General features: G+C 45.3%; 1 protein-coding gene across 1 annotated transcript in view; it reads left to right on the top strand.

Annotated features, from left to right (window-relative positions):
* ZNRF3 (zinc and ring finger 3) overlaps positions 1 to 26,242 on the top strand; it is a 213,860-nt gene extending 187,618 nt beyond the window's left edge. Inside the window, 8 exon segments of the mRNA XM_075341857.1 lie at positions 1,940 to 2,014; positions 8,129 to 8,260; positions 8,755 to 8,865; positions 10,346 to 10,444; positions 10,446 to 10,520; positions 13,675 to 13,777; positions 14,140 to 15,705; positions 24,737 to 26,242. Coding sequence (XP_075197972.1) covers positions 1,940 to 2,014; positions 8,129 to 8,260; positions 8,755 to 8,865; positions 10,346 to 10,444; positions 10,446 to 10,520; positions 13,675 to 13,777; positions 14,140 to 15,705; positions 24,737 to 24,762 — 2,187 coding nt within the window. The 3' untranslated portion in view covers positions 24,763 to 26,242.
* The last annotated feature ends 1,602 nt before the right edge of the window (positions 26,243 to 27,844 follow it).

Genomic DNA, 27,844 nt, shown 5'->3' with positions numbered 1-27,844 from the left:
CCTGCTGTGCCAGCTGCATCCTATGGCATCATATGTTGCCTTCCGCCAGACACCACAGCGCGGCTGGATAGACCTGCAGACTTTGAGGCTTTGCTTACACAGCACCGATTTTGTCCTTGAAAAATCTACCTTCACGTTGATTGTGATGGCCAGCAATTCTGCCCGGACTAGCCTCACCGTAATTCTCAGGGGTGAATCCACAAGCCTTCAGCATAAAATCTGCCACTGCTCTGAAATGTAGAGTCTGATTCCACAAAGATCTATTCCAGTGTGTCAATGAAGTGTAAAATTTTAGCGCATTTTGTCCTGTTTTAGGCATGCAATGCGAGGCTGACTCTCCATCATGTGAACATGCGCATCAGATTAAAAAAAAGCATCGCAATAAATGTTTTATTTGCTAAATCTGCCTGAATATGTGTTGTGTAATGTAAATCCAATAAAATACTTACCAATCGCCATCTTCCCCGGATCAGCGCCACTGCGGACCTTTTTTCACTCAAATAAGTGAAGTTTTGACTTGCCGGATGACTGTGTTTTATGTGTGAACTGAATGTTAGTATTACAATGGAAGTCTATGGAGCCTCGTTCTGACCCTCCATAGACTTGCATTGTAAAATGGACTTCCGGCTCACTTTTGGGTCCCCAGAGTGATCCGGAATTCCACTCCACTCATCAGAGGACGGGAGCGGTACTGGAACCTGGGGAAGATGGCGATCGGCAAGTATTATATTGTACTGGATTGTAATCAAGAGGAAGATGAATAGTCACAAGCCATCAAACAAAGAACTGCTTACATTTTTGCACCAGGAGTGGCATAAGGTCACCCAAAAGCAGTGTGAGACTGGTAGAAAGCAGCCAAGACGCATGAAGGCTGTGATTAAAAATCATGGTTATTCCACAAAATATTGATTTCTGAACTCTTCCTGAGTTAAACATTAATATTGTTGTTTCTAAATGATTATGAACTTGTTTTCTTTCAGACCTCAAATATAATGCAATGCATTTTTTTGTTATTTTGACCATTTCTCATTTTCAGAAAATAAATACAAAATGTATTGCTTGGAAATTTGGAGACGTTGTCAGTAGTTTATAGAAGAAAAGAACAATGTACGTTTTACACCTTCCGATGTGATACGCCAATTTTATACACCAAACCTGAACATGGCCTTATGTTTTCTGCCTCCCATTCAATGCACAGCTTTGTGGCCACGATGTAGTGAAAAAAATAATAGGGATGCTACTTCCCCCTTCATTCTCAGAATAGGTGGGGGTCCCGGGGATCACATCCCGTGCTACTGATCATACACTGATAGCAGCAATATACATATGAACACTAATGTGCTGCCTTATACTGCACAGTGAGCTCTTGTATGTACTTGCATGACCCCTAGTGGAGAAAGATTAAAACTGCATGTGCAATGTTCTGCTTTACTATCCTGCTTGTGTCTGAACACTGATTTGTCTTTTTAATCTAGTAAAGTGACTAATATAAACTAAATAATATAAAATGGTTATTGTAGTAGTAACAATCATGAATTCCATGAATGAAACAATTCTATGTTGTGATGGACATATTCCACAATTTTAAGAAATTTTTCGAACTATTTTACCTAAAGGTAATTCTTTATTTTAGGCATTTGTATTCAGTTTTCTATACATTGTACATGTGGGAAATGGTTGGGATTTGTATGACTGATATCCAGCACAGTAATGTGGCTTCTATTATGAATGGACCTAGGTGACCGTTTTCCCAGTATACGCTGCTCTGTAGAATTTTTATATCCTAGTGTATTTTTTTTTTCTAGATGTGTTTTGTTACATTATCACAGAAGCGTTGCATTCCTACTTGTCAGATATTTAATGACAGCCGTTTTCCATAGATGCAGTACATATTGAGAATTGACATGTTTGGGTGACCCTTCTCCTCTTTGTCTTCCAGGCTAAGCGGGCAGTGCAGAGGGGGGCTACAGCGGTGATCTTTGATGTCTCGGACAATCCTGATGCTGTGGAGCAGGTACGTGCTCATGTTATTATTACACCGCTAAGCAGGGACGTTCAGTGCTATCTCTTTACCCACTTTTAATGATTATTTTTAATTATCCAGAGGCCATACTTCTCCTTGTGTGCAAATCCCACCAGTCGTAGAAATTTATGCAATGACTTGTTCTTCACAGAACTAGATGTGTAGAAAGTGAGCTCACTGCGTAACCAAGCCATTGTCCGCGAGACAGGCAGACATAACACTGGTGCAACCGGTGTAGTACCTCTGAGGGCCAAGACGTAAGGGAGCCCATCTTCCACCTCGGCAGCCTCCTTCAGACACATCAAGGGGTGCACTATGATGACTTGGTCTGCAAAGGGCCCACTCCTTGCTTTTGCATTGTGACCCTTTTCTGTCTGTGTCCGCCAGTGAGGAAGGGGGCTTCAAATCCTGTAGGGAAATTTCAGTGAAGACTACTGTTATTTCATTTTGGCTTTGCAGGTGGAGTTATGGCTTAGTCTGTCATCCCCTTAACCTTAATAAAACTCATACCACAGTATTTTACCTCTTGTAATTGTTAATAGTCTTATTACAGATACAGATGAGGGCTCCTCAGGGCACCCTTGACATGGTTTAACACTTAAGGGTGCTTTACACGCTGCGACATCGCTAACGATATATCGTCGGGGTCACGTCGTTAGTGATGCACATCCGGTGCCGTTAGCGACATTGCAGCGTGTGACACCAAGGAGCGACGATCAACGAGCGCAAAAACGTGAAAAATCGTTGCTCGTTGACATGTTGCTCCTTTTCCAAATATCGTTGCTGCTGCAGGTACGATGTTGTTCATCTTTCCTGCGGCAGCACACATCGCTATGTGTGACACCGCAGGAACAACGAACATCTCTTTACCTGTGTCCACCGGCAATGAGGAAGGAAGCAGGTGGGCGGCATGTTCCGGCCGCTCATCTCCGCCCCTCCGCTTCTATTGGGCGGCTGCCGTGTGACGTCGCTGTGACGCCGAATGAACCTCCCCCTTAAAGGAGAGATTGTTCAGGGTCTCCAGCGACGTCGCAGAACAAGTATGTGCGTGTGACGCTGCCGTAGCGATAATGTTCGCTACAGCAACGATCACCACATTTCGCAGGAATGACGGGGGCGGGTTCTAGCGATTGCTAGCGTATAAAGCACCCTTTAGTGTACCATTCCGTCCCCTCTATGAACATGATCCACACCTCCCCCATAACTTGTTTGACAGTACCTGAAGTGAATCCCTGTCACTACACGTTTCACATCGATAACGCAGGAGCCCAGCGAGCGCACCGTGTCCATGTGAATAGTGAGTGGCTGAGTGCTCCTGTGTGCAATGGGTGGGTGCCGCAAAACAGGAGAGGGATGAGAGCGTGCCCGCATTGACACTGTGTGTGCCATCCTGTTTGAGTCCTGCAATGACAGTGCGGACGTGCATAGCTGGGGAATCTCTTCAAGGGGAGGCGCGCACCATTTTGATAGAGGGGTGGAACATTGTAGTAAACCAAGTGAAGTGTGCACCGAGGAGCCCTCGGTCTTTCTGTGCAGATAAGTGTTAACCATTAATAGATAAGTGTTTCATAGGAGCTATGTCCCATATACCGTATTTTTCGGACTATAAGACGCACCGGACCATAAGACGCACCCTGGTTTTAGAGGAGGAAAATAGGAAAATAAATTTTTAAGAAAAAAATGTGGTCATGACACACTTATGGGGCGAGGATCTGCTGCTGACACTGTTATGGGGTAATGTCCTTCTCATGTACTCCCCAGCCTGCTCATATACTCCCTAGCCTGCTCATATACTGAAATACAGCAGGGACTAAAACTTGGCTTTTACTAGTACATAGATAAAATCAGTAATAACAATAATAATAAGGTGCTTGTGCATAAATTGTGCAAACAGCAAAATGCCACATGGCAGCGCATAGGCTTGATCTCACCCAAGCTTCATCCATGGGCTGGACTGCACATCGGTCCCAAGGTGAGAGGTCACAGGCCGGAAGGATCAAGTAGACAGGTATACTACAAACCCTGTTGGCCCCGTGAATGAACTTCCGCCCTGACAAGGGCAGCACCCAAGTAGAATGTCTGCCCCACAACCAAAAAACAAACAATTCCTCCCCTTGACAGGGTTTGTAGTATACCTGTCTACCTGATCCTTCCGGCCTGTGACTTCTCACCTTGGGACCGATGTGCAGTCCAGCCCATGGATGAAGCTTGGGTGAGATCAAGCCTATGCGCTGCCATGTGGCATTTTGCTGTTGTTTGCACAATTTATGCACAAGCACCTTATTATTATTGTTATTACTGATTTTACCTATGTACTAGTAAAAGCTAAGTTTTAGTCCCTGCTGTATTTCTGTTACTTTTTGGACTATAGGGCATTACGTTTTCTGCTTAGCAGACCTGCTTTTATACTTCCTGCTCATATACTCCCTAGCCTGTTCATGTACTCCCTAGCCTGTTCATGTACTCCCTAGCCTGTTCATGTACTCCCTAGCCTGTTCATGTACTCCCTAGCCTGTTCATGTACTCCCTAGCCTGTTCATGTACTCCCTAGCCTGTTCATGTACTCCCTAGCCTGTTCATGTACTCCCTAGCCTGTTCATGTACTCCCTAGCCTGTTCATGTACTCCCTAGCCTGTTCATGTACTCCCTAGCCTGTTCATGTACTCCCTAGCCTGTTCATGTACTCCCTAGCCTGTTCATGTACTCCCTAGCCTGTTCATGTACTCCCTAGCCTGTTCATGTACTCCCTAGCCTGTTCATGTACTCCCTAGCCTGTTCATGTACTCCCTAGCCTGTTCATGTACTCCCTAGCCTGTTCATGTACTCCCTAGCCTGTTCATGTACTCCCTAGCCTGTTCATGTACTCCCTAGCCTGTTCATGTACTCCCTAGCCTGTTCATGTACTCCCTAGCCTGTTCATGTACTCCCTAGCCTGTTCATGTACTCCCTAGCCTGTTCATGTACTCCCTAGCCTGTTCATGTACTCCCTAGCCTGTTCATGTACTCCCTAGCCTGTTCATGTACTCCCTAGCCTGTTCATGTACTCCCTAGCCTGTTCATGTACTCCCTAGCCTGCTCATGTACTCCCTAGCCTGCTCATGTACTCCCTAGCCTGCTCATGTACTCCCTAGCCTGCTCATGTACTCCCTAGCCTGCTCATGTACTCCCTAGCCTGCTCATGTACTCCCTAGCCTGCTCATGTACTCCCTAGCCTGCTCATGTACTCCCTAGCCTGCTCATGTACTCCCTAGTCTGCTCATGTACTCCCTAGCCTGCTCATATACTCCCCAGCCTGCTATATACCCTCATCCTGCTCATATACTCTCCATGCTGCTCATAATATACCCTAATCCTGCTATATACCCTCCCCATGCTGCTCATATACTCCCCAATCCTGCTATATACCCTCCCCCATGCTGCTCATATACTCCCCATGCTGCTCATATACTCCCCATGCTGCTCATATACTCCCCACGCTGCTCATATACTCCCCACGCTGCTCATATACTCCCCACGCTGCTCATATACTCCCCACGCTGCTCATATACTCCCCACGCTGCTCATATACTCCCCACGCTGCTCATATACTCCCCACGCTGCTCATATACTCCCCACGCTGCTCATATACTCCCCACGCTGCTCATATACTCCCCACGCTGCTCATATACTCCCCACGCTGCTCATATACTCCCCACGCTGCTCATATACTCCCCACGCTGCTCATATACTCCCCACGCTGCTCATATACTCCCCACGCTGCTCATATACTCCCCACGCTGCTCATATACTCCCCACGCTGCTCATATACTCCCCACGCTGCTCATATACTCCCCACGCTGCTCATATACTCCCCACGCTGCTCATATACTCCCACGCTGCTCATATACTCCCCACGCTGCTCATATACTCCCCACGCTGCTCATATACTCCCCACGCTGCTCATATACTCCCCACGCTGCTCATATACTCCCCACGCTGCTCATATACTCCCCACGCTGCTCATATACTCCCCACGCTGCTCATATACTCCCCACGCTGCTCATATACTCCCCACGCTGCTCATATACTCCCCACGCTGCTCATATACTCCCCACGCTGCTCATATACTCCCCACGCTGCTCATATACTCCCCACGCTGCTCATATACTCCCCACGCTGCTCATATACTCCCCACGCTGCTCATATACTCCCCACGCTGCTCATATACTCCCCACGCTGCTCATATACTCCCCACGCTGCTCATATACTCCCCACGCTGCTCATATACTCCCCACGCTGCTCATATACTCCCCACGCTGCTCATATACTCCCCACGCTGCTCATATACTCCCCACGCTGCTCATATACTCCCACGCTGCTCATATACTCCCCACGCTGCTCATATACTCCCCACGCTGCTCATATACTCCCCACGCTGCTCATATACTCCCCACGCTGCTCATATACTCCCCACGCTGCTCATATACTCCCCACGCTGCTCATATACTTCCCACGCTGCTCATATACTCCCCACGCTGCTCATATACTCCCCACGCTGCTCATATACTCCCCACGCTGCTCATAATATACCCCTATTCTGCTATATGCCCTCATCTTGGTGTATGGCCGCATCTTGTGGCACATAAAAAAAATAACCGTTTATACTCACCTTACCTCACCTCACTCCCTGCAGCACCGCTCCTCTTACTGTCTATGTCAGCGGCAGCACCGCTGAGTGGAGCCGTCCCCGTTCCCCTGCAGCATCGCGATGTCCTCCGGTGGTCTGTGCCAGCAGCTGCGTGTGGACATGTGCGCACAGCGATGACGTCATCGCTGTGCGCGGCGCTAGTCTCCACGCAAGTCAGCTGACCGGCAGACAGGAGATCGCGATGCTGCAGGGGGACGGTGAGTAATGTGTACTGATTCACTTTCCCCTGCACTGATGATGATACGCGAGGGGCAGTGAATATAGCCACACATGATCGCTCCAGGCTGCAGTTGCCAAGGGGTGATCATGCGGGCCGACTGTTTATCCCTCGCCCATCATCCCGCCAACCTGTTAGTGCCGGGTTCAGCGCTTAGAGATGGGCGGTAGGATGGGCGTGCATATTAAATGAGCGGGCCCACGTGGTCACTGCTACAGCCTGCTCGTGCCCCCCGATGACCCGCTCCACCGCAGCACCCATATTCCCCGCAGCCACAGTCAGACCATAAGACGCACCCCCCCACTTTCCCCCAACATTTGGAGGAAAAAAAGTGCGTCTTATGGTCTGAAAAATACGGTAGATCTGTATAAGTAGTTTAAATCGCGTTTGGGGTGCGACATACATACTTTAAAGGCAACCTGTCGGGTCCAATATGCACCCAGAACCACGAGCAGTTCTGGGTGGATATTGCTAATCCCTGCCTAACCGTTCCTATATACACTAGCACAGATAGAGAGGTCTTTCGAAAAGTATTTCTAAAGATCTTTTACCGTATGCTAATGAGTGCGGGAACTAGTCGGCTCTGTGAGTGGGCTAACTTGATAATGATTGCGCAGCATCAGAGGATGATCTCACTCACCTCTCTGTTGCCATCGCCCCCCGATGCTGAATTCGGCTCAGTGCGCATGATCCTGGAGTTTAGGTCATGTGCACTATGAAGCCGGGTGTACGCAAACTGAAGTAGTGTGCATGACCGAAACACCAGGGTCATGCGCACTGAGCCTAAATCCAGCATTGGCCGGCGATGGCAACGGAGAGGTGAGTGAGATCATCCTCTGACGCTGCACATTCATTAGAATGTTATCGCACACCCACAGAGGTGTACTAACATGCTAATGGGGGCGACTAGCCAGGGGAACTAACACCCAGAGGACTAGTCCCCTCGCTCATTAGCATACAGTAAAAAAATCTTTAGAAATACTTTTTCTAAAGATCTCCTTATCTATGCTAGTGTATATGGGGACGGTTAGGCAGGGAATAGCAATATACAACCAGAACTGCTCGTGGTTCTGGGTGCATATTTTACCTGACAGGTTCCCTTTAAGCAAATCAGCTCCACTATTACCAAGAATGGTTCATTTTCACATTTGCCTTGAAAATCAAGACATTTTTGTTACTGTATAATTCTCCTTTTTTGCAGCTGAATCAGGGCTTGGAAGATCCACTAAAGAGGCCGGTTGTATATATGAAAGGCACTGATGCAATGAAACTCATGAACATCGTTAATAAGCAGAAAGGTGCCCGAGCCAGAATTCAGCATCGGCCACCTCGGGTAAGCTCTATGATGCTAGTGTAATAGTGAGGTGGATGTAAAGTACCATACTGTCACTGATGCCCTAAGGCAGAGGTCCCCAACTGTTCTGGCTTTGAGAGCCACTTTCAACTCTGATAGAGGGTCACAAGTCACATTTAGCTTCATCCCCTCACAGTAGTGACACCCAGAGCACCCATTACCAGTATGACAGCCAAAGCTTTCCACAGAATTCACCACACTGAGGCAGTATACCAATATCCAGGGGTTCCTACCTCCATTCAGATCTTCTGTTCTATGTGAGGCTACTCACAAATGCCACCATCTGGAGACCTGCTCTTCATAGCTGCTTGCAGGACCTGGTGCAAATTCAAAAAGTTGGCAGACAGTCACGAGCCACATACCATATCATGGGCCCACGAGCCACAGGTTGAGGACCCCTGCCCTAAGGTGTGAGATAAAGGTTTGATTCAGTGTATTTTGGAGTCATTGTTTTATTTTTGTTTTATTTTCAGCAACCTACTGAATACTTTGATATGGGCATCTTCCTGGCCTTCTTTGTGGTGGTGTCCCTCGTCTGCCTTATCCTTCTTATAAAGATCAAATTAAAGCAAAGAAGAAGCCAGGTATACATTTGTTGTATGAACACTCTATTTTACCTTAATTTCACATTTCATTTACTTTTAGCTTTATCTGATAGGGGTTGTCTGGTGAAAGTGAGTTTGCACATATCCATAGGATGGATGATAACTTGTTGATCTGTGATAGTGTCTCACAGCTGGGACCTACATTGATTGGAAATCAGGGCACTTGTATGGCGCTACAGTGCGAATGCTCGACAGATGCTCCATTCATTCCCTATGGGATGGCAATTCCCTGCTCTCTTCTTTTTCCAGCCACCCTATAGACAATAGATGAAGCGGTGGTCAAGCATCTGAACTGCTACTCCATTTTGTAACAGAATAAAAGTGTCCGATCTGGGATAAAACTTCCCCCTTCTGCCAATCGGGTCCGGGACCCAGTGGTCAGACCCCTACCAATCATTAAGTTATCACCTATCCTATGGACTGGTGATAACTTATTTTTCACCGGACAATCCCTTTATTTTCCCTTGCTAGATGCATATATGGCGCAAACCAATTGTGCCCTATGGTTGCAGTTTCTATACTTTGCGTCCTGAGGGACTTTTATTAGCCTTTGGTATTATGGTTAATTCTACAGAGAAAGAAGTCCACTATCCAACTACAATTCATAGTGGTAAAACACATTGTCCCCATCTTTGAAGACTTTCTGCAACCATAAAACGTAACTGTATCTAATATATTTATTTGCCATGCTTCTGACACTTAAAACCATAAGGCATTGTAGAGGGTCTTCCCAGGCTAGGATAAGATGTTGTGTATGGGAAGACAGGCTAAGGGGTGCTTCACACACAGCGAGATCGCTACTGAGATCGCTGCTGAGTCACGTTTTTTGTGACCTCATTAGCGATCTCGCTGTGTGTGACACTGAGCAGCGATCTGGCCCCTGCTGTGAGATCGCTGCTCGTTACACCCCGCCCTGGTTCGTTTTTTTATTGTTGCTCTCCCGCTGATAAGCACACATTCGCTGTGTGTGACAGCGAGAGAGCAACAATCCTGAATGTGCAGGGAGCAGGAGCCGGCATCGGACAGCCTGCGGTAAGCTGTAACCAAGGTAAACATCGGGTAAACCAAGGGTGGTTACCCGATATTTACCTTCGTTACCAGCCTCCGCAGTTCTCACGCTGCCAGTGCCGGCTCCTGCTCCCTGCACACACTAAGCTAAGCGGTGTGTGCTGGTAACTAATGTAAACATCGGGCAACCATACCCGATGTTTACCTTAGTTACCAGTGTCTGCAGCTTCCAGACGCCGGCTCCGTCGCTTGCACGTCGCTGCTGGCTGGGGGCTGGTCACTGGTCGCTGGTGAGAGCTGCCTGTTTAACAGCTCACCAGCGACCATGTAGCGATGCAGCAGCGATCCTGACCAGGTCAGATCGCTGGTCGGATCGCTGCTGCATCGCTAAAGTGTGAAGGTACCCTAAGGTTAACTGATATTAATAATCATGGTAATGAACTTCTTACAGAACTCCATGAACAGGATGGCCGTTCAGGCACTGGAAAAAATGGAGACCAGAAAATTCAAAGCCAAGGGCAAAGTACCTCGGGAAGGTAGTTGTGGGGGGGGGTGGCCTTGATACACTCAGTAGCAGTTCCACCTCGGACTGTGCCATATGCCTTGAAAAATACATTGATGGAGAGGTAAGATTGAGGATGGCCATCAGAGAATACTTATTGTTTGGGTTCTTTATCTCATTTCATTGTGTTCACATGTTATGCACTATTGCTTTGTGTATTTTTATACTCCATTTTTTATTAAAAAAATGCTCATTGTAGGCAAGCTATAGTCTTATCTACAGTAGATCACCAAGTTTTAGCTGTGTTATTAAAAATGTTTGTGTGTCTGAACTTCCCCTTATGGCCCACTCCTGCTAATACTGTGTGTATTCTTCAGTAATGCTGTATATCAGGGGTCTCAAACACACGGCCCGCGGGCCGCATGCGGCCCCTGAGGCTGTTTGTTGCGGCCCGCAGACCCCGTGACAATCGCGGCTCTATGCTGAGGGTCGGCGCCGGCAGGAACTTTACTGCATTTGAATCCATCTGCGGTGCCGCGCAAGGAGCTGTCAGTTCTATCCCAGTTGCTGCTGCTGTCTGCCAATCAGATGCAAAGAGGTGACGTCATACAGCGACGTCACTTCCTTGCATCTGATTGGCAGGCAGCAGCCATTGGTCCAGACACAGCTCCTCTGCGCTGCACCGCCGTGAAGTTCCTGCCGGCGCCAACCCTCAGCACAGAGCCGCGATCGTCACGGGCCGCAACAAGCAGGTAAGGTCTTGCTCAAGATCAGGACCCCGCTGCGTGCTGGACACATCGCGTCCTGATCGGCGGGGCCGCAAGTCTACTCCTTAGGAGACCGCAGCTGCCTGTGCCTGCGATCAGGGGTTCGGGCCGCTGCGGTCTCCTCGCTGTGCTCTGCCTAGGAAGGACGCTTCCGACTCCGCAGCATATATTCACATGCTGCGGCCTCTGGAAGCCACACCGCAGTTCCGTTTTCACTGTGGGCTGTACACGCACAGTGGGCATGGGGTTTTTAGAAATCCCATGCCCACTGTGCTTTTACCATACATAGCAGGGTTTTGGACGCAGCTGAAGCATGCTGCATCCAAAACTCTGCAAGTACTGATCGTGGGCACACAGGGAACGAAGGAAAGGTGAGGAGAAATTTTTTTTGTTTGCGTATTACTAAAGGATGGGCAGAATACTACAGGGATGGCCACAATACTACAAGGGTGGGCAGAATACTACAGGGATGGCCACAATACTACAAGGGTGGGCAGAATACTACAGGGATGGCCACAATACTACAAGGGTGGGCAGAATACTACAGGGATGGCCACAATACTACAAGGGTGGGCAGAATACTACAGGGATGGCCACAATACTACAGGGATAGGCAGAATACTACAGGGATGGGCAGAATACTACAGGGATGGGCAGAATACTACAGGGATGGGCAGAATACTACAGGGATGGGCAGAATACTACAGGGATGGGCAGAATACTACAGGGATGGGCAGAATACTACAGGGATGGGCAGAATACTACAGGGATGGGCAGAATACTACAGGGATGGGCAGAATACTACAGGGATGGGCAGAATACTACAGGGATGGCCACAATACTACAAGGGTGGGCAGAATACTACAGGGATGGCCACAATACTACAGGGATGGGCAGAATACTACAGGGATAGGCAGAATACTACAGGGATGGGCAGAATACTACAGGGATGGCCACAATACTACAAGGATGGGCAGAATATTACAGGGATGGCCACAATACTACAAGGATGGGCAGAATACTACAGGGATGGGCAGAATACTACAGGGATGGGCAGAATACTACAGGGATGGGCAGAATACTACAGGGATGGGCAGAATACTACAGGGATGGGCAGAATACTACAGGGATGGGCAGAATACTACAGGGATGGGCAGAATACTACAGGGATGGGCAGAATACTACAGGGATGGGCAGAATACTACAGGGATGGGCAGAATACTACAGGGATGGGCAGAATACTACAGGGATGGGCAGAATATTACAGGGATGGCCACAATACTACAAGGGTGGGCAGAATACTACAGGGATGGCCACAATACTACAGGGATGGCCACAATACTACAGGGATGGGCAGAATACTACAGGGATAGGCAGAATACTACAGGGATGGGCAGAATACTACAGGGATGGCCAGAATATTACAGGGATGGCCACAATACTAAAAGGATGGGCAGAATACTACAGGGATAGGCAGAATACTACAGGGATGGCCACAATACTACAGGGATGGCCACAATACTACAGGGATGGCCACAATACTACAGGGATGGGCTAAATACTACAGGGATGGGCTAAATACTACAGGAATTGGCAGAATACTACAGAGCACAATACTACAAGGATGAGCACGATACTACAAGGATGGGCACAATATTACTGGGCACAATACTACAAGGATGGGCACAATACTACAAGGATGGGCACAATATTACTGGGCACAATACTACAGGGCACAAGGATGGGCACTATACTACTGGGCACAATACCACAAGGATGAGCACCTTACTACAGGGCACACGGATGGGGACATTACTGCAGCATGGGCACATTACTACAAGATTTATCACTACAAGGTGATAAAATGTAAAAAAAAAAAAAAAATCCTAAAGCATTTCTGTATATAAACTTAACAAAAAAAGTGCACGTTTGTTATAATAAACAAGCGAAAAATGTTTACAAAAGTGGTCCAAGATGTATAGAAAAAAAATACATGGATTCATTAAAAATGTTCACTTTATCCTGCAAATAATGCGGCCCCCCTCATTTTTTTTTTTTTATATGCGGCCCATACACCCAGCTGAGTTTGAGACCCCTGCTGTATATAGTAGTGTCTGACTGCATTTTGTTACTAATAAGAAGACCCAGTCTTACAGATGTATTGGGGTATCATGGCTCTATGCTTGCCATAGGTATTGGCTGAACAGTTGTTAATACAAATGTTCTCATCTTTGTGGGTGTTCATACACTTTTAGTGGGCAGAGAAAAATGAACCATTGCCAGCCTTCTGCTGGAGGCTTATTTACCTGAGAACAAAGAATTGGCTATGTTGAAATCCAATCTGCCGATCCTTGTGATTTCCAAAGTCTGCTGGTAGGGTTCACACTCCCCCCACACGCATATATGGCCGACAAGACCCACTAAACTGGCTAGTTTGACTAACGTTCATCTAGTATGTTTGACTTTAGTTGTCTTCATTGTGCCTGATGGTATTTTTCTTGTCTTGCCTAGGAGCTGAGAGTCATTCCTTGTACACATCGATTTCACAAGAGGTGTGTGGACCCGTGGCTTTTACAGAATCATACATGTCCACATTGCAGACACAATATTATAGGTGAGTGCTAAAAAACAAAAATGACATATGCACATGGTTTCATTCAGGAGGGTATCATAGGGGCTTCAGATGTTATTGTGATATCCAGGACCTGATCACTGAAGGTCCCACAAGGCTCCTTAAGACAGCAGTATTATTAATGGCATATGGGGGGACCATTACTAATTTGACATTAGGATCAAGACGTTTTAAGTTACGCCTCTGGTTTAGTTATATCTTGTGTAGTTGATTAAATACAATTTTAAATGTCCTTTTAATTGCACAGACATTGCTTTACAGACTTATAATGACTATGGGGTTTTTTTCTAGAAAATTCTCAATGTTGTTAACTAAAGATATTTTTTGTTTTTCTAACACCACAGAGCAAAAGAAAGGAGCTCATGGCAGTGCGTGTGTTGATAGCTCAAGCAGTCGTGGTCGACAGCAACAGAGAGTCATTCTTCCAGTCCACTACCCAGGAAGAGTGCAACGAACTGGACCTATTGCTGCATATCCAACTCGCACCAGCATGGGCCCACATGGCAATCCCATTACGGTACTCACTGTCGAGAGACCAATGGAGCCTCCTTTTATAGCTGGATACAGGCCTGTATCAATAGATCAGCCAACACCAGGCCATCACTGTGATTTGGAACATGCTCCATATCCTCAGGCTGGTCATGGCTTCCGGAGGTCCAAGTATGGAGGAAGAGGCTTCAACACTGCCACCTGTTACTCACAATATGAAACCATGTACCAACACTACTACTTCCAGGGGCTGAGTTACCCGCATCTCCAGGAAACAGCTGGTAGTAGTCAGATTCACAGAGGAATAGAAAACAGCTTGAACCATGCCTTTCCAACTGGTACTAATTTACTATATCAGACTGCACCTACCATGATGCACATGGCTCCTGCATCCTCTGGTGGCAGCTGTTACCTTCATAGTCAGCACCAACATCGCTCAGTATGTAGTGGTTACTTAGCCGATGTACCCTGCAGTGACAGTAGCTCGAGTTCAAGCTCCAGCTCAGCACAGGGACATGCGTCATCTAGTGACTCTATGCTGGACTGCACAGAGGCCAGCAACCAGGGAGTATACGGCAGCTGCTCCACCTTTCGAAGCTCTCTTAGTAGTGACTTTGACCCATATGTGTACAGGAGTCGAAGTCCTGCTAGGACTGGAGTAGTGGATGCCATAGCATGTGGGGGGGATGTTGGAGCAGGACATGGAAGAGGTAGGTCAGACTGCAGACCTCACCAAACCTTCCCAAATTCTTCCTCGAGGGATCGCCTGTCTAGTTGCAGCCTGGAGATGAATTATAGCAGCAATTCTTCCCTGGAACGCCGAGGGGCTGCTGTGGCATCTGGGTTAGTCCCAGAAGCTCCTGGCACCATCTCACAAGGGGGTGGAAGAGACTGGCGGGTGCCTGAAAAGGGCTGTCCTTGTTGTTTTCAAATACCTTCTGGGGATCCCGGTCCAGACTGCACAAACTTGTTTATGGGTACTGAACCCCAGCAAGCTACAGCTGCACCCTCCAGTGGAGGTTTGTACAGTGTTACCTCCAGCCTTTTACATCGGACAGAACCAGGGCCTCTACTTGGCCACACTGCTCGGCCCTGCTGCCTCTATGAGGAGAATCATGGGAGCTGCTATTCTGAGGACTATGCAGTCAGCATTCAGTATGCCTTGGCAGAGGCAGCAGCGGCAGCAGCGGCTGCTGCAGTGGCCGGGTGTGAGCCTAGTCAACCTATACCCATCATTCCCGAGGATCCAGGCTACGAGGGTGGCTTAGATTGTGTGGGTCATGCCTCCTGGGAGATGGAGGCTGATGAAGATGATGAGGAGGAGGTACTTTATTGCCAAGAAGGACCTTGTTGTGCGCTAGTAGAGGAGACACGTGCCTTGTGTCGAAACACGGCAACAGAGGGATCTGGAAATGTCACAGGTAATAATGACTTTTAGGCCTCAGAGAACATTCTACACTAAATAATTTTATTTTTAACTTTTAAATAATAAGAGGTTGAGAAATAACCTGATGGCAAACAGCCATTTTAGTCATACGGAAGCTATTAAATTAGGTGTGCTGTTTAGCATCTTATAAGTACACCCCACAAAGCACTGACGCCCCATTCTCTCGCAGCATCACCCCCTGCAAGGCTGTACCAGAGATCATTGCAAGAAACTGCATAATCATTATTTGAAAACTGCCCTAGAGCCCAACAAACCTGGCTTATAATCTGGAACAAGCATTCCTAGGAACTCTTGTTTCCACATTATGCCGGCAGTCACCCGACAAACAAATCAAAATGCTTAAAATTTGTTCTTGACAGCACATCCTGTGGAAGCGTGAGATGTGCTGCAGAGAACATGATGCCTTAACCGTGCAGAACTATCATATTAACGATCGCTCCTTGCTCAAGGAAGTGTTTAGTTGATAAATTAATGAATCCTTTATAATATACTGTGTGTGTGTGTGTGTGTGTGTGTGTGTGTGTGTGTATAGATAGATAGATAGATAGAGAGATAATATATATAATATATTATATATCTATCTATCTACCTAATTTATTATTAAATGACCGCAGATGGGCTTGCATGTAGCTTTTCGCTGGGCAGTTAGTGACCACGATCTGCCTATCTAAATTATGCTGCACTCTAGGGATTGATTGAAAATGTACTGTTTTGTTATTTGTATTGTTTTCTAGTTTACAATAGCACTTTTTTTTTTTTAACTATTTTTTTTTTCCAAAACGTTTTTTATTGATTTTTCAAATTTGTAAAAACATGACAAGTATCATTGCAAAAGAAGAACATTCGTCTGACAAAATGTGACATAGAGGTGGGTGATACCCCAATTTGGAGTTCCATGTTGCTGTTCGATTTAAGATAGTATACAGTAACATTAAACCAAAACATAGGTAATGAAATATAATATAACATATGCAATACAATTCGTTAAATCTCTGTGTCGTCCCTGAATGATTTCAATTTTGCTAGCGTGTCTTGGTATTCCCAACCGTCTCGTCTCCCCCTCCCGCCAGAGCCCCCTCCTAGGTGATTCTCAGTTTACCCAGGCTGTCCTGGATATCGCTCAGGATATACCACTCCGAGTGAACAAAAGGTGCCATCAGGTTAATTATTTCTCCCTGTGTGAATTGGCTTTCAATAAAATGTCTCCATCTCACAAAAAACTTGGCTGTCAACCCATCTTTATCCCTCTCCGCTTCTAGTTTTTCCCACTTCAGAAGGTTGTGTAGTTCGCCCACAACCTCCTTTATGGATGGGCCCTCCCTTTGAATCCAGTGTTTTAAGATGCAACGCTTAGCTATCAAGGCTATGTCATGCATTATTGCGTATTTCCTCTTTTCCTGCGTGCTCGGTCCTCCTCCTACTCCTCCCTCAAAGGAGTGGAAAATCCACACCATTAAGTCTAGTTTGCTGAAAATTCCCCATGTTGACTGGGCAAATAGTCTGACTTGGTTCCAGAACCTAGCGATTGTCTCACATTCCCATAGCCCATGCAGCATATCCGTTTTTTCTTTTTGACACTTAGGACACCACCTATCCCTACCTGGTATGTTGAAACCTATAATGGCCCTATGTAGAATTCTGAATTGAGTGTCTCTCCATCTCTCATTGGTAATGTGTTTCCGCACTTGTACCCATCCTCTCAGTATATCATCCACCACTTCTTCCCTTCCCAATTGTTTCCCCCACGCTTTTAAAGTCCGACTATCCTCCCGAGAGATAAGCACCCCCCTTAGCGATCGATAAATTTTAGAGACATTTATACTTGTTACATCACATTCCAGTAACTCATCAATCGAACTTCTGTTCAGCTCTCTTCCAACCACACCCAGGTCTCCTATTATTCCATGTTTCAATTGTTCATACTGGATGACATGTGAGCTATTAAGGTTGTACTTATCCAGCACTTCCCGACCTGTCATCCACCTCCTGTCCTCCACATTCATAACATCTATCATTCTCCTGACTCCCCTCTCTTTCCATCTAGTAAATAGCTTGTTTTCTCGTCCCAGGGGAAAATTTGGGAATGCCCAGGGGTTCAAGTACTTGGACACTTTCCATGAGAGCCCCAGTTTTTTCCTTACCGACTTCCATGTTAGCATGGTGTCTCGGAATATAATTGAGTTCCTTATGTGCCCTTCAACCCTGGATAGTGGGGAGTGCAGAATGGACGTCAGATCCCACGGTGACGCATATTTAGTTTCCATCGCATGATCTGAGTGCCTACTCGTTCCTCTCACCCAATCAATTACATGCCTCATGATACATACAAGATTATACCCTTGGACATCTGGAAAGTTTAGACCTCCCTCCTCTGCTGACTTCATCAGCGTACGCAGCTTTATTCTGGGTTTCCTTCCCCTCCACAGAAATTCTGTATACGCGGAGTTGAGCTTATTCACATCCTTTAGTTTTAGCAATAGCGGGATTGTCTGGAAGGGATACAGCAGCCTAGGAAAGCTCATCATTTTTATCAGGTGACATCTTGCCAGTAATGGAAGTGGCAGACCTTTCCATCCCTTTAATTGAACTATAATTTTCCTGATTAGCGGTCCATAATTCAAGTTATAGATTGTTTCCACCGATCTTCCTATATGCACTCCCAGGTATTTAATTGAAGATTGTGCTATAGGAATTCCACATAGACAGCCATCCCTTATTTGTCCCCCCATTGTCCCATGATGCCCCTTTAGGAACATGATCTCGCATTTTTTTTTGTTCAGTTTGAAACCGGAGAATGAGCCAAATTTTTCAATCAAGGCAAGAGTCTGTGGCAAATCCGCACCGGGGTCCCCCATATAAAGTATGATGTCATCAGCAAAAAGCGCTGTCTTTACTTCTGAACCCCTTATCTTGATTCCTTTAAAGCTATTTTGTCCCTGTAGTATTCTTGACAACGGCTCGATTGCCAGGTTGAATAAAAGAGGAGATAATGGGCAGCCCTGTCTTGTTCCCTTCATCAAAGGGAACACGTCTGATAGAAAGCCCGGAGTGTGAACCCTAGCTTCCGAGTTGGCATAAAGGTTTCTAATGTAAAGTCTCATCTTGCCTACAATCCCTATGGCCTCCATTACCCTGTCTAACCACCCCCAATTTACATTATCAAACGCTTTTTCTGCGTCAAGTGTAACTAGGGCAGGTCTAGCCCCTCCCTCAGTGAGACCCAGTCTAACCGCGTCTACCACTAGAATTGTCTTTCGGATATTGGTAACGGCATTTCTCCCCTTAATAAACCCCACCTGGTGATTCGTAATGATCCTAGGTAAGATCTCGGCCAGTCTATTAGCCATGATCTTGGACATAATTTTTAAATCCTGATTTATGAGCGATATAGGTCTATAACTAGAGGGATCATCCAGGTCCTTGGTTCCCTTGGGGAGTAATTTAATATATGCTATGTTGGAATTTTTGGGTATTTCCGCCCCTCCCAGGAAAGCATTAAAGACTGAGGTTAGATCCGGCGAGATCAGATCCTTCAGAGCCTTATAGAATTCACTATTGAAACCGTCAGGTCCCGGTGCCTTGTTGGTGTTAAGCTCCCCAATTGTTCTCGTCACCTCCTCTACTGTGATATCTGCGTTTAAGGCACTCAAATCTTCCTCCGTCAAGCTAGGCATTTGGGCTTGTCTTAGCCACTCTGCCTCATCAGTCATGTCGTTATTCCCTGACCCATATAGTTTTCTATAGTAATCTCCCAACAGTTTATTAATGTCCTTAGGATCCGTAGTCACCTCTCCCCCCTTTGTTTTCAGTTTAGAGATCACTGTCATCTTTCTGCTGCCCCTTGCCAGATTGGCCAACATCCTTCCCGCCTTGTTGCCAAACCTATGTAAGTCAACCTCCTTGTGCGACCAGAATAGTTGTTCCTTTTTTTTGGCCCATTCGTCAAATCCCTCTTTTGCCTCCAGCCATCTGCCTTTTGTCATGGGAGATCTATTTGTCACATAATTTGTATATGCTACCCGTACTGCTTCACTATGGAAATTATAATTCTCATTGGTTTTCCGTTTGATCATGGCTGCGTACCCCACCAGACGGCCCCTTAGGACCGCTTTTGCCGTTTCCCAAAATATCACTGGGGACTCTCTATGTTCCTTATTGTCCTCTGCGAATTCTCCCCACCACTCCTGTAGCACCTTGTGGAAATTATCTTGCCTGAGAAGGAACGATGGGAATCTCCATATGATATCTGTACCTCTCCTGAATTTCTCTCTAATGCCCAATCTCACCGGACTATGATCAGAGATCACCATATTCTCTATCACACAATCTTGCGTTCCACTCAGTAAGTCTTGCGAGATCCAGAACTGATCAATACGTGACCAGCTATCATGAGGGTGAGAGAAGTGTGTATACTCTCTGTCATGTGGGTGAGTTAGTCTCCAGATGTCTTTCAGTCCTACGTCTTCTAATGTTACATCCCTATTGTCTAAACTCCTGCCCACATTAGCTGTCCCCTCCTCGCCCCTCCTCCTATCTTCAGCTGAGTCTGGGACAGTGTTAAAATCGCCTCCCACTATAATGTTAGCCTCCCCATCTGCTAATATGGTGGCCTTTATGTCATCATGGAATGTGATTTGTTGTGAATTTGGGCCATAGACATTATAAATACTGAGTTTACCCGCTGGACTAACGATTGTTAAGTGCTGCCACCTTCCATGGTCGTCTGCCTCATGTGCCACTACCTCATGACTGAATTGTTTATTTATTAGAATCATAGTGCCCGCTTTTCTACCTTGTGCCGCTGCCCCGTAAACGGTGCCCACCCAATGTTTCTTCATGCGGAAAAAGTCCTCCCCCCCCCAAGTGGGTTTCCTGTAATAAGGCAATGTCTGTCTTTAGTCTTTTCAGATGTCTCAATATCATTGCTCGTTTGTTAGGTGATCTCAGCCCTTTAACATTCCACGTAGTTATCTGTATCATGTTAACCTGTGTATTCTGCTTTTACTACTCCCTCCCCTATGGGCCCCTGCATCAAGGAAGACGAGATGTTCGACACTAGAATCACAGTTGGTACCACAAAATCGACACTCCCTTTCCCCACCTTGCAAATATAACAAATACAACAAAAAGCATGTAACTGTAAAACATATTTTCCCTTCCGAGAAATCCACGGCGTTTCCCGCCACGTTGGTGAGCTCCCCTATTCCTAGCCAAAATATGTAGCTCCCTAATCACCCCCCAAAAAATATATGTTCTATCCCCGGACTAACTTGAATAAGCCTTTGAAAATTATGCAAAAATTAGCACAGTATGTCAAAACCTCAGCAAGATTCTCCAGTCCTACTTATCTCTGACTCCAGGTAGCCATCAGTCCGCCCAGAACAGGCCCACTTCATTTGAATTTGGATGATGTTCCTGGACAAAGGAGAAAAAGAAAAAAAGAAAAAAAAAGACCAAGGGGAGAGAAGATGGAGAAAGAAAGGAGAAGAACAAAAAAAAAAAAAAAAAAAAGAGGGGGGGAAGAGGACCCAGACTTTGGGATGTTTTCCTCTCTTTTCTCCCTTCCCCCTCCTCCTCTCACCTCCCCAACCCTCTCTCCGTAATGCATCCTCCTCAACGCCTCTCCCTGTTTGGGAAGAGAGAAAAAAAAAAAAAACCAGGCAAAAAAAGGAAAAACAATGAGCGAGTTCCAGTTCAGGTATCATGGTTTCTCTCCAAGGGTTGGTTCCTGTGTTCCAGGCGAGAATTATGCTGTCGACCCGGGCTTGGCCTCCTTTCCTCCCTGGTCTCGACTTGCTTTTGTCCCCCAAGACGTCCCACATCTCTTCCTGAGCTTGTGGGGGATCCTCTTCTATTATTCCCTTCTCCACTAGCTCCTTTTTCTTGCCTTTCTGACCTAGTCTTGTTGAGCTCTGCCATGAGAATGTTTTCTGCTTCTTTGTAGTCCTTGTAGTATACAAACGAGCCATTGGGGTTTCTAACTTTCAGTGTAGCAGGGTATAATAGCTGGCACTTTACTTTTTTGTTGTACAGAAATGAGCAAATTTTGGTAAATTCTTTTCTCCTTCTGGATACTTCCGCTGAATAATCCCCAAAAATTAGCAGTCTGTTGCCTTGATATTGTAGTGGACGCTTTCGTTCTCTAAAGGCCCTCAATATTTCCTCCTTATGCTTATAATCAAGGTACTTGACAATCACCTGCCTGGCTCTTATCGGGGTATTCTTGTTTGAGTTTTGGCCCTCTCCCTTATTCGCCTCCTGGTGTCTCAGTGGACCCACTCTGTGGGCTCTTTCAACTCTGAATTTCGCCTTTATGCCCAGGGCCTGCGGTAGCTCCAACTCGCATATATTGTCCAACCGTCCAATCGACACAGACTCTGGCAACCCGACTATACGTAAGTTGTTTCGTCTCGATCTGTTTTCCAAATCGTCCGCTTTATCCTTCAAGTATTCATTAGATTTTGCTAGAGCTGCTATTTGTGCTTGCATAGCCAGTATTGTCTCCTCGGAGTCAGATATTCTCTGCTCTGATTCTGCCAGTCTAGAGGCATGGGCATTTATCTGTTTTTGCATATTAGCTAATGATGTTTGTATGGCTGCCTCAATAGCCACTTTAACCTCTTTTGACAAGTGTGATGTCACTTCTTCAGCCAGTTTTTTATAGTCCACATTAAGCTTTTGTGTGTACTTGTCTTGGCCTGCAGGTGGTGCTGTTTTCCTTAGTTCTCTTTGTCTGGACTGGGCCACCACCTCCATCCCCCAATAGCTTGCAGGCTTGTGATGTTGGTGTAGTAAGCTGCTTTTTGTTTCCTTTGGAAGGGGTACTATGAATTCTTGCATTTGACTTCCTGTGAGTCTGAGTAGGATTAATCTCCCTGTGCTGTTTGTCAGTTTCATCCTCCAACACTGCTGTGTCTCTGAGCTGCCCTGCTTTGCCTGCATCTTCTCTCCCCTCTGCCTCCATATCTCCTTCATCCTCCCATTGCGATCCACCATCATCAGTCCCCTGCATCCACCTCTCTCCTGCTGTGTCCTCCTGTGACTCCTCGCTCATATCTTCCTTATCTCCTGTCTCCTCGCTCATATCTCCCTTATCTCTCCCCTTCCAGCTCTGTGTTTGCTTTTCTGTGTCTCTCACCATGCGCTCAGGCTCCTCCCCCATCAGGCTCGGTGCCATTATCTTATCTTCTCCTCTGTCCATATCAAAGCTTCTCCAGGCTGATTCACTGCTCCCAGAGCTTCTCAGGAGGTACCTTTCCATAGCTGTCTGCTTTAGGTAACCTCCTGTGCTGCTCTCTGTTTGGTGGCTCGTCCGGGGGGTCTGTTTTTAGTCGGTTTCTGTGAGGGGTGGCAGGAGCTTCTCCCCTAAGCTGCCACCTCAGCCAGGACAGGAACAGGAAGTCTCAGCACTTTTTTTTTTTAAACTTTTTTTTGTGGTTAGATTAAAAAAAAAATTATTATATATATATATATATATATATATATATATATATAATATATAATATATTATCTATATATATAATATATATATAATATATATATATTAGTGTCAAAATATAGTACAGACCAAAAGTTTGGACACACCTTCTCATTGCAAGAGTTTATTATTTTCAGGACTCTGAAAATTGTAGATTCACATTGAAGGCATCAAAACTATGAATTAAAACATGTGGAATGAAATACGTAAAAAAAGTGTGAAACAACTGAAAATATGTGTTATGTTCTAGGTTCTTCAAAGTAGCCACCTTTTGCTTTCATTACTGCTTTGCACACTCTTGGCATTCTCTTGATGAGCTTCAACAAGTAGTCACCGGAAATGGTTTTCTAAAGGTACCGTTTGGTGACGCAGTAGCGATCCCGTTAGCGATCTCGTTATGTGTGACACTTACCAGCGATCAGGCCCCTGCTGTGAAATCGCTAGTCGTTGCTGAATGGTCCAGGTCATTTTCTTCAAAGGCAATGTCCTGCTGGGCAGGACACATCGCTGTGTTTGACACTGTGTGACAGGGTCACAGTGACTGCTGAGATCGTTATACAGGTCGCTACTGCGACCTGTATTGTTCCTGCATCGCTGGTAAGATCTGTCTGTGTGACATCTCACCTGCGACCTCCCAGCGACTTACCTGCGATCCCTATTAGGTCGCATCGTTTTCGGGATCGCTGGTAAGTCGTTGTGTGTGACTGGGCCTTAACAGTCTTGAAGGAGTTCCCAGAGATGCTTAGCACTTGTTGGCTCTTTTGCCTTAACTCTGCGGTCCAGCTCACCCCAAACCATCTCGATTGGGTTCAGGTCTGGTGATTGTGGAGACCAGGTCATCTGGCGTAGCACCCCATCACTCTCCTTTTTAGTCCAAATAGCCCTTACACAGCCTGGAGGTGTGTTTGAGGTCATTGTCCTGTTGAAAAATAAATGATGGTCTAACTAAACGCTAACCGGATGGAATAGCACGCCGCTGCAAGATGCTGTGGTAGCCATGCTGGTTCAGTAGGTCTTAAATTTTGAATAAATCCCCAACAGTGTCACCAGCAAAGCACCCCCACACCATCACACCTCCTCCTCCATGCTTCACGGTGGGAGCCAGCCATGTAGAGTCCATCCGTTCACCTTTTCTACAAAGGCACGGTGGTTGGATCCAAAGATCTCAAATTTGGACTCATCAGACCAAAGCACAGATTTCCGCTGGTCTAATGTCCATTCCTTGTGTTCTTTAGCCCAAACAAGTCTCTTTTGCTTTTTGCCTGTCCTTAGCAGTGGTTTCCTAGCAGCTGTATTACCATGAAGGCCTGCTGCACAAAGTCTCCTCTTAACAGTTGTTCTAGAGATGAGAAGGTGTGTCCAAACTTTTGGCCTGCACTGTGTGTGTGTGTGTGTGTGTGTGTGTGTGTGTGTGTGTATATATAGATATAGATATAATAAAATATATTATAATTAATAATGTTTAAGATCTCTTTGCTCTGATTATTTTCAATTTCATTTATATGCCTTTGTGTTCCATGTTCAACAGGCTGCCACACCACAGACAAAGACTGAGCACTAAGGATACAAACTACTAGGATTAGATTGACTCTTGTGGAATATTTTCTGAACTTTTCATAAAAGAAGAATTACAAAAAAAAGGAAAACACACTTTTTTTTATTATTTTTAACAAAGGTTTAACTTAACAATGCATTGTGATCTGGAATCCGCCACACAGTACAACCACTTTTACCTGCTTTATTCCCTGGACTCAGCAATTGGAGAATCTGTGTTTTTTGTTTAGGTGTTTTTGTTTTTTTTTTATCTTTTATTTTATAAATATATATATATATATAAATATATAAATATATATAAATATATATTATTTTTGGTTGCTGTTTTTAGATTTTTTTTTTTCCTTTTGTGAGTTTGTACATGTGCAAGAACTGTCGTTTCCTGATGAAAAAGAGATATATATTTTTTCAATAAAATAAACAAGAAAATATTAATATTTTTATCTGTTGGCTTTGAAGCCAGAAAAAAAAAATACACAAAAAGAGTGATCAGGGGTTAACTTTGTTTTTATCTGCCTCTTTACATGACAAATAATTTTGTATTTAAGTTGAGCCTTTGCTAAACAATGCCCTAATTTGTACTCGATATAGCTGCAGTTTATATTTATGGTGCATTCTTTGTAATGATCATAAGCTAAAACCACTTTAATGTTACAGTAATCATTTTTTTTGTTTTTTACATGAATGTATTTGTACAATGCAAATATATTTTCAATTTTTTTTTTTTCATGACCTATTTCTACAATGGTCTGTGTTTATGTATATTAGTTTGTGCTCAAAAGCAATATATAGAAAAACGGACTGGTCCTGGTTAAAATTTATTGATTTGCTCCTGACTGAACTGATTCTTCCCATTCAATTTGTGATTTAGTGATGTCACTAGTTTCTGTGGGAAGGCTATATTCCTAAAGTTGTCCAGGGTCAATATATTGATGACCTTTCCACAGAATAAGTGATCAATGTCAGATTGGTGGGAGTCTGACATCCTGCTATTTGCTATGGTGCCCACCTGAGCAAATAATGGCTGATTGGTAAGGGTTCCGGGTACAGAATGCCCACCATTCTGATATTAATGACCTATCCGTGGGATGGCGCCTTTATGAATATTGGTGTCATATACAGAATAGATGCTTACACTGGGTACAGTAGATGTGTTCCTGTGAGTGACACCTGTGTATGAATGCTAATGTTATTCTTTCAGATTTTTCTTCATTCAGTTGATATTTAGCACCCTATAAATTCTAATGGTCTTAAAAGGGTTGTCCACTTCATCTTTTTTCTTTTAACAAATGTGGTGCAAAGGACTTCTGGGTACTTACTAATATAGAAATATTACCTGTTCACCCTTCTGTCCTTGTTAGCAGAGCCTTCCTCACAGACTGCACTGCTCTCATGGCTGCTAGTGGAGCGGTGTGTGACCAGACCTGTGAATTGAAACATGCCCCTCCATTGATAATGCTGTGTATTGGAAAGTGTGAGGAGGAGAACCATACATCCATCCATTTATCATTCATTAATTGTGTGTGTATGTATATATATATAATTAAATTATATGAGGTTCTCCTCCTTCAACTTTCTGATGCACAGTGTTATCAATGGAGGGGCATATGTATACCAGTTGGTGCTTCAAAATCATGTCCCCGACCCGAGCACATTTGCAAAGATAAAGTGGGCAAACCCTTTAAAGGGTTACATGCAGCGATATCGCTGGTGAAAGCACACGCCCCCGTCGTTTGTGCGTCACGGGCAAATCGCTGCCCTTGGCGCACAAAATCGTTTGGAGCTGTCACACATACTTACCTGCCTAGCGACGTCGCTGTTGCCGGCAAACCGCCTCCTTTCTAAGGGGACGGTTCGTGCGGCGTCGCTAAGCGGCCGCCCAATAGAAGCGGAGGGGCGTAGATGAGCGGGACGTAACATCCCGCCCACCTCTTTTCTTCTGCATTGCCGGCGGCCGCAGGTAAGCTGCAGTTCGTCGTTCCCGAGGTGTCCCACGTAGCGATGTTGGCTGCCTCGGGAACAACGAACAACCTGCGTGCGTCAACAATCACTGATTTTTTTTTTTTTATTTATTTATTTTTTTTTTCTTAAAAAAGGAACGACGTGTCAACCATGGACGATAAGGTGAGTATTTTCCATCGTTAATGCTCGTTCCTTGCTGTCACACGCGACGACTTTGCTAACTATGCCGGATGTGCGTCACGGAATCCGTGACCCCGGCGATATATCGTTAGATACGTCGTTGCGTGTAACGGGGCCTTAATACTTCAGAAGGCATTCATTTTGTAGCCTATGCATTCTTTCACATTCAGTACTTCACACAAGGTTCCCATGTGTTCTAGCGGACCAATGAACCTATATCTTGACCATATACAACTGAATCTAAATTTGACAATGGCCAGAATATTTAGGGTTTTGCTTGCTCGATGATTAAGGATGCCCTTATTACAATATTTAGTAGCACTTCCACTCCATATTCAATGATGTGAGGATCAATAATAACACTCAAGTACAATTTTATTATAATCAGTATATGGAGATAAATGAACCAGACCTTTTAATATTCGTACATGTCCATGTATTATTACTACATATGCACTTACAGATACATTTCAAGGTCTAGTATGATGTGGATTAATCTAGGGTTAGTAGGTTAGTGGGATTAATTTTGAAAGAAACTGATAGATGACCACTTTCTAATTGGTGGTTGTTCCTCCACCGGGACCTCCGCTGATTGGAAGATTGGACACTTTTATCCCTAATGGGGAACTTTTATCCCTGTTACAAAATGTTGTTGCAGGATGGTTGCCCAGCCACTGCTTAATTCATTCATTTGTGTGCCTGTTAGAAAAGTCAAGCACAGCGCTTCGCAGGCCCATTGGGGATTTTAATGGGTTTTGGTTCTGCCAATGGGTGCAGGTCCCACTCCTCAGATCCTCACCGATTATATTCTATGAGTAGACAATAACTTGTTTTCACCAGACAGCTAGAGTTGATACTCGCTATACTCCTAACGAGTACTGTCTAATACTTGTGTATTTGCTCTGAATAGTATGTGCCATGCAAGTCAATGGGGAAAAAC

Source organism: Anomaloglossus baeobatrachus, chromosome 1 (genome assembly GCF_048569485.1).
Source record: "Anomaloglossus baeobatrachus isolate aAnoBae1 chromosome 1, aAnoBae1.hap1, whole genome shotgun sequence".
NCBI lineage: Eukaryota > Metazoa > Chordata > Amphibia > Anura > Aromobatidae > Anomaloglossus > Anomaloglossus baeobatrachus.
This window is presented reverse-complemented; position numbering and strand designations above follow the sequence as displayed.